This window comes from Gobio gobio (genome assembly GCF_949357685.1).
Source record: "Gobio gobio genome assembly, chromosome: 21".
NCBI classification, from domain to species: Eukaryota; Metazoa; Chordata; class Actinopteri; order Cypriniformes; family Gobionidae; genus Gobio; species Gobio gobio.
This window is the reverse complement of record NC_137117.1, coordinates 22,826,560-22,847,371: the sequence shown is the minus strand read 5'-3', so window position 1 is coordinate 22,847,371 and position 20,812 is coordinate 22,826,560. Positions and strand designations below refer to the sequence as shown.

The following is a 20,812-nucleotide window of genomic DNA, read 5'->3' as shown; positions in this document are numbered from 1 at the left end:
GATGTCATCACAAAAGAAAAGAACTTGCTATAGAGAAAGAGAAGGAAAAATTTGAATACAAAAATGTTGAATCATTCAACGTAAAACCCGGATTATGCAATATACAAGATTTTAATCAGTTTTCACCTTGCCTAGTTTATTTTAAAAGTTGTGCACTGTAAAAAAAAAATCCTGTTAAATTTACGATAAAAAACTGGCAATAATATTTCCAATTTTACAGGACGCCTGTATATTTTACAACTTATAACCATATATTTCATTAAGTGATATAATTTTAATATACGTTAACTTCCAAAGTCTGCTTTTTTCCCGTAAATTGTATTGATATAACCACCACAATAATGCAGGTGGCACAATAGAAAGCCACATGATGAATCAGAGTTCATCGTAAGTGGTCTGTTCATAAAACATGGTCAGTACTCGTATATAGACAGTGCACAGGGTCATACACACAAACACACACGACACTAAAATAAAGCAATAAGACAATAAAACATGAACTAAATAACACACAATTGTACATTACTAATAACAAAAATTTCATTATCATATGTGATGTTTAATGCAGGGACTTGTACTCTTACTGTTTTTTTTTGCTTTTTGTTTTTTTACCATAAATGATATAGTTATTCTACAGTAATTATTTTACAGTAAAACTGTATATAATGTGATGTTAATCTCTCATTTAATATGTGGTCATAGAAACTAAATAAATACATTAAATCATTTTAAAAAATAAAATAATTAAAAAACATTTATAAAACACCATTTTAAATAGTTTTGCATGGACTACAGAACATCACACCACAGGACACTGCTAGTTCACAAATGTATTTCATGTCAGTTACCCGATCGCACAGCAAAATTAATCTGCATTCCCTCACTGCCACGAGTCTAGAACTTTAAGAGAGCAGCAGTGTGGAGCTTTTTACCCACACAGCGGCGAGCCATGCACATAAAGCCTCTGCGGCTTCCACAACTGAGGACTATCTCATGAACGCTGTTGTGAAAAGGGAATTTGTGACTACAAGTAAGAGAGAAAGAGAGCAAGCGAAAAAAAGGCCAGGGGTGGCTGTCCTTTTTCAGCCATGCGCATCAGTACGGCACTATTTCATACTGTCGATCGCCAGCCATTCCTGTCACCACATTCCGCCCCACACCACCCCATCAGTGTGTATCTTCACAAAGACAGCTATTGTCCCGCTGGTGATCGCCCACTGACCTGCTCTATCTGCACTGCACTGCTGGTCATCTCGGAGGGACACGCAAACAGCACAGCGAGAAGGAGCGCAGGGGTGTGAGAGGAGGGATGGTGGGGTCAGAGAGAATGGAAGAAGGGAGAGAGATAAAGGGAATGAACAGTAGATGAGCTTTCTGAGGTATAGCTGCATTTCTCAGATTAGCCTGTTTGGCCACAGGATGAAGAAAAGCTTGTCCCCTTTCCATACTATTCATCCAACTAACTAGTAGGACATTTATTTATCAAATTGTTTAGATTATATTTTAGAGCTAGTCCTTTAAAGAGAATGAAATTAGAGACAACTTCTTTCGGCTTTACCATGTCATGTTTTAGTGTGCATTACTTTCAAAATCCTTTAAATTCACCACTTGTGCAACAAACAAAGTATTCAATACTACTTCAAAATCATCTGATGTGAGCTTAATTACCATTATTATACCTAATCCTTCTGTGATTAAAGATATTTAGCATATTTGTTTTAATATTTGTTTTAATTGTTGAATATCTTGAATTTAGAACTGTAAAAAAAATCTGTAAAGACACAAATAATTGTCTTAACTCTTAATTAATTCTGTTCTTCAAAAGAGCAGCCTTTATCTGAAATGGAAATCTTTCGTAACTTTATAAATGTCTTTAGTGATTATAGATTACTATCAATTTTGATCAATTTAATGCATCCTTGCTGAATAGAAGTATTAAAGAAATCTTACTGAACCCTAACTTTTGAATGGTAGTGTATGGGAGTACTAGGGCTGGACAAGTATATTCGAAAATTCGTTCGAGGGGTTGGTATTCGATTTTAAATTTTGGGATTCGAATATTCTTTTTTTTTTCTTTTTTTCGCGCACACCTGGCATCCCCCTCCTCGACACAGTTCTCATTCGTGCCTGCATATGTTTGCACTATAAAATCTGGCGAAATACAATAATCGGCGGGAAAAAAAAAAAGTATTATATTTACATTTTTTATAGCCTAGCCGTTTTTAATAGGATGGACAGTTGAGTAGGAACCCAACCTCGTTATACTTAATAAATATATTTGCTTCTAGCGTTCCCTGCAACGAAGTATTCTTTGTCTAAAGCGCACGACTGCATGAACTTATATAGGAAGAAGCGCATGCCTGAGCTTGCATTTTGGGTTAAGCTGTGTTGGTTTGACATTATGGAAAATAGAATAATAGAATCAAAATGTATTAGCCTTTTTACCCGTTAAGGATGTGACGGTGAGAAAATGTTCCCTCACCGTCACACTGCAGTGCTTGTGCACTGTGCGGCCTTGAACGAATGCAGACGTGAGCAGTTTACTTTCGGTTTGCCAATTCGGGGACGGGTTGCTTGAATTGTGGGTTCATTAGCCTATTATTCTTAATGAAAAACAAAACAACAAAACAGTACAATGACAAACTCCCTTAAATAGGCGCTTTTACATTTAGCTTTGAAACCAAATCTTCCACGACCATCTTGTCATTCAGCTCCTCACTCTCGTGATGAATGAAATCTGCACTCGTTCGGCTCACGCGGCACGTTCAGTTTTTAATTTGAGTTAATCTGTTCTCTAACTGACTAAATTATTTTTTACAAAATATATCAAAACTGGGACGTAACAGACGTAACATAACAACAACTGTTTTGTATCACTACAGTGTCCGTTCTCGGAGTATATAAGACCTGCCCGCGTGAGGCACGCCGCTTCTCGAGATTCCTACTTTTATTAGAGAGAAGAATATGTTCATCTCCTTCCCTCCGAAGCTTCGAATATTCGATGTTGATTACTACTGAAGCTTCGAAGCTCAAAACATGGTATTCGGACCAGCCCTAGGGTGTACTGAACTCCTTCCATCCTCAACACTTCTCTCACCAATGCACTTTAGAACAAAAGATCACGGAGCAAACATGGACGGCATCCCTTGCTTGCTCCCTGTAAGAGAGCATTTATATAAGGCACTAAGCAGCCACACAACCAGTGGACTTTTGTCCTGCATTGATTGCCCACAGGGCTGGAACCTATCCCAAATGTCTATGACGAGAATCTACAAGTACATGCTCTGGGGCACGGCCTGAGTCAATCAGCAGCCATTATCCCAATCCATTTCTATCATGCTGAGTGCCAAGTGGAGAGCCCACAGCCCAGCTGTCTAAGAAGCAAACACACAAAAGCCCAAGTTCACTGAACCAGCATTAACAGAGTCAGCACTAGATCACATCGAACATATCGCATTTTAGCCACAGCATAGAAACATTGCATGTTAAATGCATCATATTAAGAGCAGTTAAGGACAAAGAAAAGTTTGAAAAGGGAAGAGAATTTTGTACGATCCATCTATATTGCAGTCTGAAACTGTCGTGCCAGGCATTCCTTTAAAAGTACTGAAACAATCACAGCTTTCAAACAATAACCAGTTATCCACTGAAGTCTGTGACTCCTTAAAGATGTGAAAAATTGTGTTCAATTGAATTGAATTTCAATTGATCAGTTACTGGCATTACTCAAGTTGCAACATAATGTGACCTTTTTTTTCCTAAAAAAGTTATGGTGCCAATTCATCGGGAATTTTCCTGCATGTGTTACAGAAATAATTAACCCAAAATGAATATTCTGTCATTATTAACTCACCCTCATTTAAAATAGTTGTGTGTGTTTTTCTGTGGAACATTTTTGAGAATTTCTTGATGAATTTTTACACTGCTCTTTTCAACAGTTCACAGTGACCATGGCTTTCAAACTCAAAAAGGAAAAAAAATTTTTTTTAAACATCACTAAATGATCATAAAATTCTCACCATCCATTTGCATATAAACTTAGAAGCAGTAACATAGAAAAGAAGCAGACATTTTAGTGTTGTTTGTAAAAAAAAATTGTCTATGCCAAAGATGTTAAATCCTTAAAATTGTAAAAAAATTTAAATAAATAATAATAAAAAAATTAAATCATTGTTTGGCTTTGCAGAGCCATGTCATAATTTATTTATTAATTTTATTTTTTATATCTATTTTTTTTCTTTGGCATACTCAACAGAGAGGGCAAGATTTTCAGGGAATAATGAATAATTTAAATTAATTTAATAAATAATAATCAAATAAATTAAATTTCCAGTTCTTCGCTTAGTTGTTATCGGTTAGCTTCAAAAGACTTTATTGTGCATTTAAGGAGTTTTTTTACAGACATGGTCAAAATGAACTGTTGTATGATAAAAGTTGGGTTAATATAGAATATAATAACAGCATACAGGTTTGGAACAACATAGGGAGGAGTAAATAATAATAATTTTAATATGTGTGTGAAATTATCCTTTAAAATCATTTAAAATGTTTGAGAAGTGGACGAATACCTGTTTGGAAAGCAAGTAATCCTCAAGGTTGAGTCTCCATGCCATAATAATATGAATGGTGGACAGCAGAGCTCCAGTGATCACAGCCGCCCTCATTCGCACCGGCAGCAGCGTGTAGATGATGTAGATGAAGAACACCGTCCACCATATCCCTTCAGATGCGCTGGGTGGATCCACCATCAACAAACCAAACACCTGCACCACCACTAACACCCCCATGACCAAGTAGCTCACGATCCACATGTAGTCCTGGTGGAAGCCGTTTCTGTTACACACCACCATCAAGGCTAAGAAGAGGCCCATGGCTACAGAGAGCACCGAGGCAAACGCCACATCTGGTGGACCTTGGACGCAGTGGAACACCAGCATAACCCCGCACACCACAACCAGGACCCCCATCAGCATCGTAAGAGAGCTCTGGTTGAGCCTGAAGAAGTATCGTTGATACAGTCGCTCAAGCTTGACTGACTTGAACTTCTTGGACTGAAAAACATCAGCCAGACGCAAAAAGCAAGTTAAAAAACACCTGTCGGGACCCTTTCTCCCCTCTCCGTCATCATCTAGGTCCTCACTAGCTTTCTTTTGCCTCGTCTCAGCATCTTCAAACGCCAGGTCCACGGCTCTCAGACCCACATCCCCCTTCCTGCCATAATGGTCTTCCTGCCAAACGCAGCGTGTGCTGAAGTTGCTGCTGGTGGCACCCCCTGCTGCACGGGAGTAGTGTTGTGACGGGGGCTCTATGGACTCCGAGTCCCGTAGACAGCTCATGTAGCGTGGGTTGCACAATGATGAGCCCCTTTTACGCCTCGATTTCCTGCCATTGCGCTCACCCCATGCCGTCTTATGGTTGTCCACTCTTGCGGCTTTAAAGCCATTGACCCAAGACATTCTGAAAGCAAAAAAAGGAGCAGAATACTTGCTTAAATAAATAAATATTATTTTATTTTAATTATTTATTCATCATATCAGCATCAAAGGGTATATGCATGTCAAAAAAAAAAATACAGTATACAATAGAGGGTATGCACGTGGCATCACCGGTAGCCAGAGTGACTGGGGTTACGCCCACTGAGTGGCAAAAAGACTAGAGGCAGCACTGGCTTTCAGCGTGAATTCCACGAAACACAGAAAACTTAGCCATAGACCCCTTGGCGATCCCTGTGCTCCCCTCCGGACCAAGGGAGACGGACTTGATAACTTAATAATTTTCTCACTCAAACCACAGCCGCCTGCTGCCTCTGCTACTGATTGCTTTTAAAGGGAAAAGCGGCCCATAACTGCTGGTCTAAGATCTGTTTTCTTCATAATAATAGCATATTATTAGTGGAAAAGAGTTAGCAAAAGTATCTGTATTTACGCTCATCAAATGATTCAATTTACAACGGGTTTTCGCTTCAGTGAGTAATGTAGCCAATCACAGACGTGTTTGTTGATTTATTGAACGCAATGGCCAATCACAGGTGTTGAAGTTAGAATCCACTAACCGCTCGAGTTTGTGTCCAGTGTTGAGTTTGGCATCCGCGCAAATCCTTTCTAACAAAGCGTAGACATTATGTAAATAAGAGATTCGTTGTGTAGTCAGCTTCACTGATTAATATAACAGAACTTTGTGAGATTGTGTTCATTGAATGACTGACAGCTTTTAGTGATTATAAAGGGAGCGCTCTTTGGGCAATGTCAAGGCGATATACAAAAATTATTAATAGGCCTACTACAATATATTCAGAATTGAATAAAACTTTTGTTTTCCATTCATGACAAGCGGCCACATACACGCTTCAATACATAGGCCCATCCGCATATTGAGTGTGTATTTAGACATACTACATAATTATACACAGTACACACACATTTTATGTAAACACAAACTTTTATTTTTGATTAGTCCATTGCCCAGCATTAGTTTAAACTGATAACCGTTTGTTTTACTCACATTTTCCCCTATTAAATCAAGTCATGTAGCAGCTCTTCTGCCACTCAGTCCCGGCTGAGGGGGCGTGTTCCGGCGGGAAAGTGACGTCATTGCATACCCTCTATAAAACTTATTATAAAACTTATGCTCCCTTTAATAAAGTAGTCCTATAATTGTTGGATGCTTTTTTAAAGAGCACCTATCATGGAATTTTGAAATTTACCTTTCATGTAGTGTGTAACATAGATCTAAGTGAACAAAAACATCCTGCATAGTTTGAAATATGACAGTGCACCGTATATATCGTTATTTTCTTTCAAAAGTAAGAGTCGACTCTGAGTCATTTTTAAGAATCGTTAGAAGACCGAAGCTTTTTCTCTGACTAGATGACGTCAACTTGTCAAGTTATTTGAATACGATACGCCCACTTATTGCGCTCCAAGACGGCAGTGAAAACTAGAAAACATCATGGCGACGAGACCAAGCGGCAACCTCCCGCAGTTTCTCTTGAAGCCAATACGGAAGTGCCTCAAACTGCAATTCATCGACTGGCCGCTAGGGACAGGATCCAGAAGGGAGCAGAATCTCATTGAGCCCCATGTTAAAATGGTCAACTTTAGAGCAGAATAAAACATGTTTACAGCCTGGTACAAATTGTGCTTTTGGTCTATACGGCTCATTTTGCCCTTCATGACAACTGTGAGGGGGGTGAATTTTTTTTTAGCTCATTCGTTTACATTATATAAAGCCTTAAAGTTCTGCATAATTAAGGGCGTGGCCACTTCGAGTGACAGGTGGATAGCCATTTATCTGCTGTCTGTTAGTCATCGCGTCACTTAAGCTCCGCCCACGTCCCGCCTTTTTGCCCATTTTCTGTTATCCGGGAGTGACGCGCGATGACGCGCTGCCAAGATGGCAACGGCCACCTTTGCGCTTCAGAACGGCTCATCAGAATCCTATGGGTGACGTCACGGACACTACGTCCATATTTTTTTACAGTCTATGGACGAGACGCTGTGTTCTGAAGTGTGACTCAAAAGCAAACTTCTTTCATCTGCCCAAGGATGAGCATTTGAAGACTAAGTGGCTTGAAGACAAACCATACATCGTCGCGATTGAGTGTTTATTAGTCGTCAAATGTATGTTTCGCGATCTCAGGAAGCTTTTATTATGGACTTCTATTATGGCACATGGTTCTTCTTCGTCTGTCTGTACATGGACTACATGTGCACAGAGCGCCCTCCGGCTGCCAGTATGAATTGAAAACAACACATAAGAGACTCAATCGCTCATGATTAGGTTATATCTGCGCATTTTGAGGAAGTATTGAATAAAAAAATACTCCTCTGTTTAGAAATTTGACACAGACATATGAGAATCTATCAATATGTCTCCTCATCTGCACACTTTTGAACTAAAAGCCCTGAGGGATGTTGATTTGTCGCGAGTCTTCGTGAGGAGAATAGAGTTTTTTTTATGAATGAGATCAGCTGAGGCTCATATTACAATCAAAAGGTACAGACACGGTTTTCATATTCATAACTCCTGACACATATTAACAAATTACTGTCACTATAAGACTTTGATGGGCGTTCCGTTTCCGAAAATATCTGCACAGACTATACCAATCACAACTGACTGGGTCATCGGACCAATCACCGCAGATTAGCGTCGCGTAAAGGCGGGGTTTTGAAAAGTGAATCACTAAAGGAATCATTTGAGAATCGCTGTCAAAACAGGTAAAAATAAATGCATATTATAAGAAAACTAAAGTCTTTTTTCTCATTGCATGCATGCAAAACTGTTGTTGGGGACTTCTAAAACAATATTTGGAACATTTTAAATGCCATGATAGGTGCTCTTTAACAACACTCCATGCTTTTCCTACTAAATTCCAACATTACCACAATTCATATTTGTCTACAAAATTAATTTCAAGCATTTAAGCAGAAGCCTTAAAATCAAAAGGTTTTTAGAGTCATGAGAAGCACATTCAGTCAACTGCGTTTAAACTTTTAACTGGAAGCTTATTTACACAGTGAACATTGCCAAGTAGTTTAGCGAGGTCGACTTACCTGTGTGGCGTCCCCTTTGTGTGGCGGCACTGCTCCCTTTAGCAAGGCACTGCATTTACTCTAGTGTAGAGAGATAATATTACCAGCATTTTTCTGAGCACAGGGTTTGTCAAGTTCCGGGACACCCACTTAAGCACAGGGTCAACAGAAAATCCTTGTATAGCGCCAAGACCTCTGCATCTCTCTGCCACCTGAGTCTGTTGATTCAACACAAATAGAGCAGATGCAGCATGAGCGGAGCATGAAAATGAAAAGAAGAAAAAAAACACTGAGATTATCAGTGTCTGATTACGGCTAATAGCTTTCTTTAATAGCTGTTGCTGATTTTTGTTGTTGACATTAATGTGTGTTTATTCATGTTTATGCCTCAATAGGTTAGTAAAGAGTATTGATTTCAAGCTGTAATTAACCGGCTATTTCTCCGAAATGTTAATTCACGTGAAAGCAAATAAAAAGAGCTGAAAATAAAAGAGGAAATACTCTATTGTTAGAATTGACAGATGCTAAAAGTATCCAATCAATCCCACAGTAAATCTATGAGTGTGTAAGGAAAAGAGAACATCACAAATACAAACGTTTGAAAAGATTTAGGTTAATCCGACAAAAAGCCACAAACCACAAAAAGAGCATTTTGTAAGACAGGGAGATTTTCCTAAAATATACACACAGGCCAGTTTCTAGCTTGCCGTCTCAGAAAACAAAGGACTTACTGCCCATGTGCCATCATAAGTCAACGGTCTGTAATTCAGATGAAATTGTCCATGCTCCCCCAAATTTACTCAGATGAGTCACCACTTTACCTCATGTCAGGGGCATTAGGGACTTCAAACGATTTTTTTAACAACTGTCTGGAAATTAAATAAAACGTAACCAACTCCAATTCAGCTTTGAAATACAGATTATAACCACAATGACATCAAGAAGTTTTAGCATTATCCAACTTTTTTTTAAATACAGCAATTTTTGTAACACTGCAGGATTATTTAAAATGATCTAGTAAAGGCAGCAAAAATGTGATACAAAAAATTGTGAAAACTTCAAAGGAATGGTGACCAGTTCCAAAATAAACTCTTTCTTTGAAACATGTGTAAATTCTAACCCTACAATCTTGTTGGGAAAAAAATTATTTGATGAAGAAAAAAAAAAAAACATCTACATGGCAAAAATTCAAGTTAGAATTCATCTGCCCTTTAATGTAAGAGCTTGAAAGGCAAAACGTGTATTATTGATCAAAATTAAACACAGCTATCTAAATAAAATTACGGTGGTCTGTGGGAAACTTGGGCTGGTTTTTCCTTCATGGATCCCACTCTAGAGACATTGTGGTTCACATTCTATTGCAAGCACTAATTTAACTTGGCAGGAAGATTCAACCATTCATTCAGTACTGACATGAGAAAAAAATGTAAGGGATGACAAAAACTTCAAACCTTTAACTTTGCTGCAGTAAAGCTATAAAAAAATATCCCTATGACAGGAGAAAGATCCTTCACTTTAACACCTCAAACTGTATTCGCAAAAATGCTTAGAGAAAAACAAATATCCAACTTTGCCAGAGCCTATGCCTCAAAAGCAAGACCCTGCGTCTACAGGCATAACACTCAAAAGACTATACGATATTATGACTTATATAATATATGCAATGTCATCATTTAGTCACAACATATTTAAATGTTGCCACAGTTGTTAAACAAGTAATCACCATAAACAAACTCTGGTTGTGTGGTTTCTAGTGCATTACTCCCTCATAGAGCCCCTTTGCAGTAGGGTTACTGCTGCTGAATGCAAACTCAACATACCTGATCGTGAAGAGCTTGATCTTGAGAGACAAACGCAGCTACATATCCTGCATTTCTGCACTTATACTGTTCATTCGCTTTCATCAACGACTACTGCAACTGTAACATGTTGCCTGAGGTTCTTACGACGCTGCTGCTGCTGCTGCTGCTGCTAACAAGCCTCACAACACACTGCAAAACAAGCACACATTTCAAGAGTAAGCGAAAGCACATCCGTAGGGCAAGCAGCACTCACCGAAAGCCCCCATTAATCAGCAGCGCAATGTGCTTCAATAGCGAAATCACGGAGTGGAACTGTCGCTTGTCCGACAGCGTGTGTGTGTGTGTGTGTGTACGGGGAGTGACTAGGCGATGGTTACATTCTCACGCACGCTTCTGATACAGTCACGTTCGACTTCATGCTTCTTCACGCGCTGCTACTATCCACTGAAGTCAGGAGTCCCCCTAGAGGTGCAGCCTATCTGTCTGTGTGTGTGTGTGTGTGTGTGTGTGTGTGTGTGTGTGTGGAGGGGTGGAGGGGGGTTGGTTTTACCTACATTGTATCGAGCAAATGTCCCCACATAGATAGTAAAACCAGAAATGTCTGACATTGTGGTGACGCGCCAAATAACACGATGATGACACAATAAACACGCTAAAGTGACAAAATCTTTTGAATTGGGGTAGCAATATTGTTGGATACAAGATATTAGCTCAAGTAGCCTTTAGAAATAATACAATTTAATGCAAAGTCCCCAGCTATGAAAAAAAACGTTCGGGGAGACTGGCTTTTAAATTTAAATATAATTTAAATACAATTCCTGAATTGAGGTAGCAACAATACAATCAGGATGTAAGACATTACAATTAAAAACTCAAAGAAAATAGCCTATAAGTTATATTCATATTAAAGCATATTCATATTATTTCATTCAAGTGAAAGAAGAAAATAAAAGTTGGCTTTACAAATTCTTGTTTTGAAAGTTTGTGAAAATGTCTTCAAATTGACTCAAAATTGACATATTATGTGTATGTGTAATATGTCAACAGGTTTCTGATTTAGGTTAGGGTTTAGAGGCAGGGCCAGTGAAAAAAAAGCTTGTGAGCTGTGTTTGTGTGTACTAAAGCAGGTGAAAGAACATCATGCAGCATACACAGGAACATGAAAATGTTTCACACATTCACCCTGCTGACACTAAAGATCTTTAATTGTTCTATGTTGTGTAAACACACACTACCAGCCAGAGGTTTGGACACACTTGACTGACTTTATGGTTCAAACAAACAAGCAAAAAGGAATAAATAAATACATTTACAAAAATATTAACATTTTAATTAAAATATTTTAATTAAATAAGTAGATAACAAATGTTCAACATATATGGAAACGTATTCATTTGTCTCCTCACATAATTTCCATACTTCCATTTGTGTTGTTTTTCTGGTATTATTCTAAAATGTGGAAAATAGTAATAATCTGTTGACCGGTAGTGTATGTTTTTCATCAGAATAATTACATGACAGCACATTACAAACATGGCTTCTGGCTTCACTGCCTTTTAAAGTGGTTGCTCTGGACAATGTTTTCTTTCTGTTTTGCTTATTGGAGTTCCATTGTGAGGCTCGCCTGAGGATTCTACACTGATAAAAACAATATGTGCTCCTGTGTGTGTGTGTGTGTGTGTGTGTGTGTGTGTACAGGTATATGTGGTTTAGGAGGACACGAATGTGTATAATGACATGGGTATTACAATGTAAACATGGTTTATGAGGACACTTCCTTAAAAACATACTAAACTGTGTTTTGTTATTTTTTTGGAAATTCGAAATATGCCAAAAGTTTTGTGTGATGGTTAGGTTTAGGGGGTAGTGTAGGTGAATAGAATATACAGTTTGTACAGTATAAAAACCATTACGCCTATGGAGAGTCCCCGTGAACCACATATTTAAGAATGAGTGTGTGTGTGTGACTGGACAGTGGCCCCACTATGCAAATAAAGCCTTATTTGTTCTGCTTACAGAACACATAACCTTTGAGTGCAGTTTGGTCTCCTTGTCGGATCTGTGACTAGTGTTCTCTGTGGTCATGCTTTAGGGCTTGTATCTGTTTTTATTTGATATTGTGTTTTAGTTTAGATCTGTTCTAGATTTCCCACAGCAAGTCCCACTTTCATGTTAACACAGTTTAATTTACCATAATAAACTGATTCATTTAAATCCGGCTCACAAACAGACAAGGCCAATCTAAACACGTAACTTTTTTTCAGTTGGACAGAAAAGTGCAGTGATTGCATGACCTTGGTGTTTTAACGCAAATTGAGACTAACCATAACATTTCAGAGCTGTTGAAAAACATATTTACTTGTACCATATCGCAACACTGGTTTCCATTATTTAAAGCATGGCAACACCGTTTGTGGAGGGTCTGAACATCCCACAATCACATAAACACAATGGGGAAGATACCACAGTTCCCACAGTCATGGAAAAATAGAAATATAAAGAATATCCATCAGCAGGCCTGGAAAAGTTAAATAATTAAAATCTTTATATATATATATATATATATATATATATATATATATATATATATATATATATATATATATATATATATATATATATATATATATATATATATATATATATATATATATATATATATATATATATATATATATAAATAAATATTAAATAATATAATATAATACAATAGTCAAAAGATGAGGGAACCTTGAAATACCTCTTTTTTTCAATGTATGAACAAGCACAAAATGATGAGACATTTATAATTTTTCTAATACTCCATAGTATAAGCAAACATTTGAAAAAAAAGAATATCCACAAAGCATTCACCTCTGCATGTTTGAATGCGCAAACACTCTAAACATAATGTCACTTTAAATAAACATTTCCTCTCATAACGCGAAAGTGCCTATACCACCCAGATCAGTAACTACCCACACAAACACACTCTTTAACTTTCAAATAAACCCTTATCCCACTTTTACGACAAGAAGAAAATATTTAAGGATATGAACTTTGAGTTATAGGAGTTGGGCTGTGGCCTTCCATACCAACTTCCTATCTAGTTTCCCTGCGCATGCATCCATAGTCCATACTCTCAGTACACAGCCCTTTATGCTTTATCTTTCTGTTAGTCTGACTCATCCTTCCATCACATTTACCTTCTGTAACCTTCTGTTCTGACTTGGTTCTGTCTGAAGCTTTAATTTCCTGTCTTAAATCTTCAGCAGCCCCAAGCAAAGCATGAAATTGGAGGTCAGAGGAAAAACTATCGTCTTCCTTCAGGTTCCATCCATGACAAAACATTTTCCTCATCAGCTTTAGAACAGAAGTCTTATTTAACTAGGGTTTGTGTGTGTGTGTGTGTGTGTGTGTGTGTGTGTGTGTGTGTGTGTGTGTGTGTGTGTGTGTGTGTGTGTGTGTGTGTGTGTGTGTGTGTGTGTGTGTGTGTGTGTGTGTGTGTGTGTGTGTGTGTGTGTGTGTGTGTGTGTGTGTGTGTGTGTGTGTGTGTGTGTTTATTTTGTCAATATAGTCAAGTTGACATTTAATGGATTTGTCCTACAATTACCACACATTCTATCTCATGCCTCCTCTAACACATTTATGTCGCTATTAAATAGTCAATTTTTGTCTTTTACTGGCGATTCCATTTTTCCAATAATTAATGCCATACTGTGATGGCATACTTTAACATGCTCATTTAACAATATTTAATATGTAACATGATATACAGTATATTGGTATTTTTTGAGGGATTGAAAAAATCTTTAAAAGATTTTAGTAAAAAGATGTTCCAAAGCTTTTCATGATTCTGCACAAATAGAGAGGGGGGGGGGGGGGGGGGGGGGGCAAGGTTCTAAAAAAAAATAAATAAAAGAAAACCTCAGATGTCATGCTTATTACATTTACCAAAAGGAAAACTAGTAAAAAAAAATAATAATAATAATAATAATATTAAACCTAAAACATTTTTTAAAATCTTTATTTATTGCAACAGAAAAAAATATGTTGTTTGCCTGCTACTGCCATCTAGGGTCTAACTTCCTCCTTGTTCAGATTGACTAAATATGAAAACCATGACACTTGTCTGTTTATATTTGTGACCCTGGACCACAAAAATAGTCATCCGGGTAATTTTTTTTAAAATTGAGATTTATACATTATAATGCAAATTCAATAAATAAGCTTTCCATTGATGTATGGTTTGTTAGGATAGGATTATATTTGGCAGAGATACAACTATATGAAAATCTGGAATCTGAGGGTGCAAAAAGATCTAAATATTGTGAAAATCAAGTCAAATGAACTCCTTAACACTGCATATTACTACAAATATTACATTTTTTTTATATATTTACGGTAGAAAATTTACAAAATATCTTCATGGAACATAATCTTTACTTAATATCCTAATGATTTTTGGCATTAAAACATTTTTTTTTATCATTTTGACCCATACATTGTATTGTTGGCTATACCCGTGCGACTTATGACTGGTTTTGTGGTCCAGAGTCACATTTGATTATTGCAATGCCCTGTTTTCAACTTTAAATCAACGCACTTTATCAATTTTCAATTTGTACAAAATGCCGCTGCTAGATTATTAACCTTTAAATTATATTAGCCACTCCAGTTTTAGCTTCATTACATTGGGAAAAAAAATATTTTAGGGTTGTTTTTAAGATATTATTTTTGACATATAAACCATGGTGCCTAAATATTTAGCAGATCTTTTAAGACCTTATGAAACCGATATGTCATATCTTCTAGTCATGGATTGTTGGCTGTTCCAAGATCCAGATATAAAGCAAATGGTGACAGAGCTTTTGCACTGAAGGCTCTAATGTTATGAAATAACCTGCCAATGGATATTGGATCTGCGGAATCTGTTTATGTTTTAAATTTTAAAAATGTATTTGTTTAGACTTGCTTTTATTACGTTGTGAAGTTGTTTGTGTGTTTTGGATCCTTTGGTTTATGTAGCCTAGTATTTTGGGTTTGTTTAATGTCTGCTGGATATATTTTATAAAGCTCTTCATGTCTTTTTTACTTTTTACTTGATTGTATATTTTATAAAGCCCTTCATGTCTTTTTACTTTTTGTAAAGCACTTTGTACTAGGTAGCTTTAAAAGTGCTATATAAATATATCATTTTGTTATTATTATATTGTACATAGAATTTTATTGATTAATTTGCTTCATGATTTGATACATTATTTATTTATTTTTGCAAATGATTAATTCATAATTGATTCATTCTTTATTCGCCAACAGGTTTGATGAAGCCAGTCTTTAGCAAGCACAAGCAAATAATAATAATGTCGAGTTTGCACTGTTTGACAGTGTTCACCAGAGGGCAGCATTCACAAAAATTTGCCTTATGGTGTCATGAAAAATCCATTCATACCCTGATTTCATAAATGAGTGCTTTTCATACATAATACAATAGCTCTACGTGCTCACAATTCTCAGCTGTGATGTTTTAAGAATATGTTGACAAAAAATATTGTATTAGTTATTATAACCAGTCAGTGTTCTACACTGTAAAAAAATATTTTGAAGTTGTTGCTAAATCAAATGTTTTTCATACTTCGTAATGTCAAGTTTAATTCAAATGGTTACTTGCAGTTTCTTTGTAATTATTCGTGCTCGAAAATTAAAAAAATAAGTACATTTGAATTGAAAATCCAAAGTAATATTTACTTTGTGTATTGTCATTTAATCAACAGTTGCAAAAAAAACAACAACAGATAAATGCAAGCAAAATGTACACTACACAGTAAGTATGCACTCTTCTGACAGGCTTGTCAAAACTAAGTTTTTAAGAATTAGAAAATTTAATTGAAAGGAAATTAAAGTACAATGGTTTTGACGTTTGCAGCCCACTGTCTTATTTAAAGTATAGGCCTATGTAACAGTTTTGTACAAAATGACCAAAATAGAGTCGATACATCATCTAGATTCTTCCAAAACGTGTTTTTGTCCTACCTTGATTCTCTATGGTTAGCCTATTATAAGTGTTTATATTTTACACCTGTTCGAGTGGTTTTCGGGGTAAATTGCAAACATAAGTCACTTGCCCAAGCGTCTCCTGACACTGTCAAATCCATAAACACGGACATTGATGTGGTGTGGGAGTGCGGAGTGCAGAGTGGCACTGGTTAGTTGTCACAACCAGTGAAAAAGTTTGAAATGGAGCATGCTAAATCTCGAACCTCTGGGGAAATAACAGACGAGAGTCTGCTGTCAAAAGGAGAATGCGACACAGTTCATAATAAAACGAGAATCAATATGGGTTTGGAGACGGCATGAACTGAGGGGTTTTCTGAGGGATTTGAACTGTTGTAAAGCAGCGCAGAGTTTTTTTCATCAACAGGTGAGTAATTCTTTTATTGAACAGATAAATTGCCATGTAGCTCTACAGAGTTCATTAAAGCATTATCTATTGTAAAGGGTTATTTCTTATTATCAAGTTATTGACCGTGTTCATGTGCAAGCTGAATGTTAAAAGGATAACGTTTGCTAACCTAGCCTAGTTCAGTTTCGTTAAGCACATGGATGACCAAGTAAAAATGTTACAGAATTAAACTATTAGTATAGCCATGCTTCTGTGTTAAAGAGTATTAATGAGAGAAACAACACTTTTCGAAACTTTGAATCCGTTGAACGAATTGCTTCGCTAAATGATTCACTGTTTCGAAAGTGCTGGAAACACCACACGCTGAAACATGCATAAAAACACCTTTTACAAACCAATAAAACCTTTTTTATTAAAAGTGCAATCTATTAAATGCAATTAACAAATAATCTAAAACCATTAAATATGAAGTGTATGTATATGTATTATTTTATTTATATATTTTATTAACAGCTTGGTTGATCATGTCAATAAGAGGCTAAAAAACTCTTCCTTTAAATGTTGCATTAAAAATGTCTACAAATGTATCAAATTGATCCGAGATCAGGTAAAACATATAGGCTGCATCCGCAACTTTCAGGTGTCACTGAATGGAACACATAGGATTGTGGGATATCAAATGCAGCGAAGAACATCTATGCTGTCTTCAAAAATCGAAGTTCAGAAGCTAACACTGGATTCGGACGTGCCTTGGAATGTGTCCTCCGAAGGCAGCATTTTTAAGTTTTCGGAAGCAGCCATACTCTGCTTGTCTGCTTTCAAAATTGAATACTTCCCTACTAGTACTATATAATATTCGAAAAACAGAATGCCAAAAGAGTAGTATGTCCGAATTCATAACATTTGAAAAACAGTAGGCGAAAAGTCCCTGGATGACCTACTGACATTCTGAAGTGTGCATTCGATGGATACTTTACTATCCCATGAGGCCACAGGAGAGGATTTGTGAATGGCAATGAAGTGATGCTGGTAGATCACGAGACAGTAACAATTGTGAATGTAGTATGTCTGAATTTCATTCATACCCATATTTAAATATAAAACGCATAGATTACTAGCAGTCGCAAAGTAATGCATTCTCTGAATCACTGGTTCAAAACAAATGATTCACAAAGGTTTTGTAGCTTCACAAAGCATGTTTCGAAAGCGCCTAGCTTACGCAGTTATCCGAAATTGGAGTTGTGAATGAAATACATTTGTGTTGAGAACGTCTGATATTTATTTTGCATATTAACTTAGTATATGCAGACAGAGGGGTAGGCAAACGTTCAATCTAAGTAGAGTGCTATAACTGAGTCTTTAAAAATAGAACATAGTATTTTCTTTCCTATTGAGACATATCCGAGTGAATGGCTTATCAAACAAGAATAAATGTAGGGCAGGACTTGATCTTGTCCATCAGGAATTGATTGGATCATTGTTGTTTGCTATTGTTGTGATCTCATGTGAGTGACAGGTTGTCCCGTCCTCACGCCAGGAAACACGTCTTCAGAGAAGAGATGTTTTTGCAGTTGTAGTTGAAGTTATTTTGATTCAAGCTTAGGAGGGCACATTCATTTTAAAGTAATGATAAAGATGTGCATGGAAAGAGGATTGAAAGATTACTTTTTGTTGTATATTTTCATTAAATTATTAATACATTTACAAATATTTTTTATGTAAAATGTTGTCTGTCAATGGTATTGGCTTATATTTTTATGAGAAACATTATACGCATGAATGCTTTTGGGTAAACTATCCATTTCATGTAAACATTACTCAGGAATTTAACTGAGATTCGTAATTGCAAATGAGATTCGAGATTCAGTTTCTGAGATTCAATTTCTGAGTGAAAATTGCTTCCTATAGCTTTTCAAGTAAATCCTACTTCATATTTTTTTCAGCATGGCGGCAGGTTTCTGGTCTTGCGTGTAGTCGTGTACATCTGAAAGTTGGTAGTGTAAAAGGAAATATGTCAGTATGTGAGTGAGAGAGACAGCTTACAAAAGTCTTTTGTCTTCTTGACATTGATATAACCTGCTTCAAAAGTCAATAGTTCAATCTAAAATAGAGAGCACTGCAAGTCTTGTTCCCATCCAAAGTGCCAGATCAGTGAAAAACGAGAAGAGCCACAGTATCCTTGTGCACGTACAACCAAAGATATTGACTCTCTTTGTCACTAAAGCATCATGGGAAGCAGACTAAAAGATGTTGTACATTTTTGCTCTAAGTTCTAACATAACATGCCGAGACAACAGCAGAAAACTTCAGTGTGACATGCTACTCCATCTAACATTTTAATTCTTGTATAATTATTCTACGTGCAGTTTTATGATCTCATTAATTGAGAGACTTCGTAGAAATATTTGGTCTTTTAAAAAGGCATTTGAAAACAGGACTTTACATAAGCATAAAATAAATGGTGACCAAAAAATACACTTAAAATTATGCATCAATTTTTACCTTAAATGTTGATGTTAGGAAAAGTGCATGTCTTTAAGCAGAACTGGATCAGCGTATATTAGAGTCTTAAAGGACAATGTGAAAAGTGCTGTTCCATTATTTATGAGGAATAGGGTAATCTAATCCTTCCTTTCACCAGTGCATCGTGAATGCTGCCAATGATGAATTTACACAAGCCTGATTCAAACCTGTAACATTAATAATGAATGTTACCTATGGGCGGAAAGAACGAATGCGTCCATGATGCTAACAATGCATTGCTATGTTTTAAAAGCAAGAGACATGCGTGTGCTGCGCAAGCATGAGGTATGGCTGCGTATGATATCGAGATGCAGCCAAGCTTTTTAGTAGAATATTTTTTAAAGATAATCTTTGGATTTTGCTACAGTATGATCTGGCTATCTATCTGTCTGTCTATCAATCTTGTTTATTATGCATGCAATAAATCACCACACTTGTACAGTAGTTTTGTCAAGCATCGGTCTGTACCACATGTGTACCACAAAGACTGCGCTATAGCTGACCTGAATCTGTGAAACTGAATCAACCATGACAGCCTCAGAGTCATTGTGTCAGTGCTTAAACCATATAACCATATGCAGAAGTGTTTAGAACAATTAAGTCTTAATGGTTTTCTGTTTTTTTTTTGTCGCAATTAAGATCATTCCCCCTTTCACTAAACAGTCCAGTCATTTATTGTTGTCTAGTGTTGTTGACTGTTAATTGCCCACTGTTTACCATGTGTTTGCTCCCTTGAGAGACAGTAGAACAACACAAACACGTTATGCAACACCTGACTCAGTCCACATTATGTCTTCTGCTTCTTTGTAGAGTTTATTTTAGACAGCAGCATGAACAGTTGTTTCTCTTGATATTACCTAGTACCCCTAAACCCTACCCATCAAATAAAACTTTCAGCATTTTTACATTTTCACAAAAAAAAATAATTCTGTATGTTTTCTAAGCTAGTTTCCTCATGGGGACCTCAATTTAGGTCCCCACTGTGACACAAGTCCCAATGAGTCTGTATGCATTCAGATTGAAGTCCCCACTGCGATATGAAAAACATGTACACACACACACACACACACACACACACACACACATTCATTTATTCATTTTCATCATTTTAAATAGATTATATCTACTATACCTGAGATCTTCTTGGTCTTATTGCTTTTGCAATGACTAAAAGAAAACCGTTGTCACAGACGTCAGTTTCAAAAAAGTTTTAAACTCCAAACTCAAGCCCCTAAGAGGTTTCATACATAATGCATGCCAGAGGGTTCAACCCAGTGAGCGAGTCTAAGGGACAGACTGACAGACACAAGGACTGAATGAGCTCATAGGGCTGCCAACATCCTGCCAGAAATTTAGCCTTCTCTCTCTCTCTCTCTCTCTCTCTCTCTCTCTCTCTCTCTCTCTCTCTCTCTCTCTTTTCGTCTCTGCTCTGATAACATTGTGGATTTCAAGCCTCTATTCATGTTTTATTCACATACACCACTCATATGGAACTCAAATTGATGGGCCCCCTCCTTTACTCTCCATGCCTGACTGTTCAGAGCAACATGTCCTCATCTATTATGGATCTT

The 20,812-nt window shown here is 36.8% G+C and overlaps 1 protein-coding gene across 6 annotated transcripts in view; it reads right to left on the bottom strand.

Annotated features, from left to right (window-relative positions):
- adcy6b (adenylate cyclase 6b) overlaps nucleotides 1-10,857 on the bottom strand; it is a 47,967-nt gene extending 37,110 nt beyond the window's left edge. The window contains exons 1-4 of one of the 6 annotated variants that reach the window (XM_079803346.1): nucleotides 10,590-10,857; nucleotides 10,355-10,525; nucleotides 8,556-8,752; nucleotides 4,569-5,457 (exon numbers count right to left, since the gene is read on the bottom strand). In XM_079803346.1, the coding sequence (XP_079659472.1) occupies nucleotides 4,569-5,456 (888 nt within the window). In that variant the 5' untranslated portion in view covers nucleotide 5,457; nucleotides 8,556-8,752; nucleotides 10,355-10,525; nucleotides 10,590-10,857. Of the gene's footprint in view, nucleotides 1-4,568; nucleotides 5,458-8,555; nucleotides 8,753-10,354 lie in introns of all 6 variants that reach the window. The other 5 variants (XM_079803347.1, XM_079803345.1, XM_079803343.1 and 2 more) reach the window with 5 other exon arrangements.
- Between the last annotated feature and the right edge of the window lie 9,955 nt (nucleotides 10,858-20,812).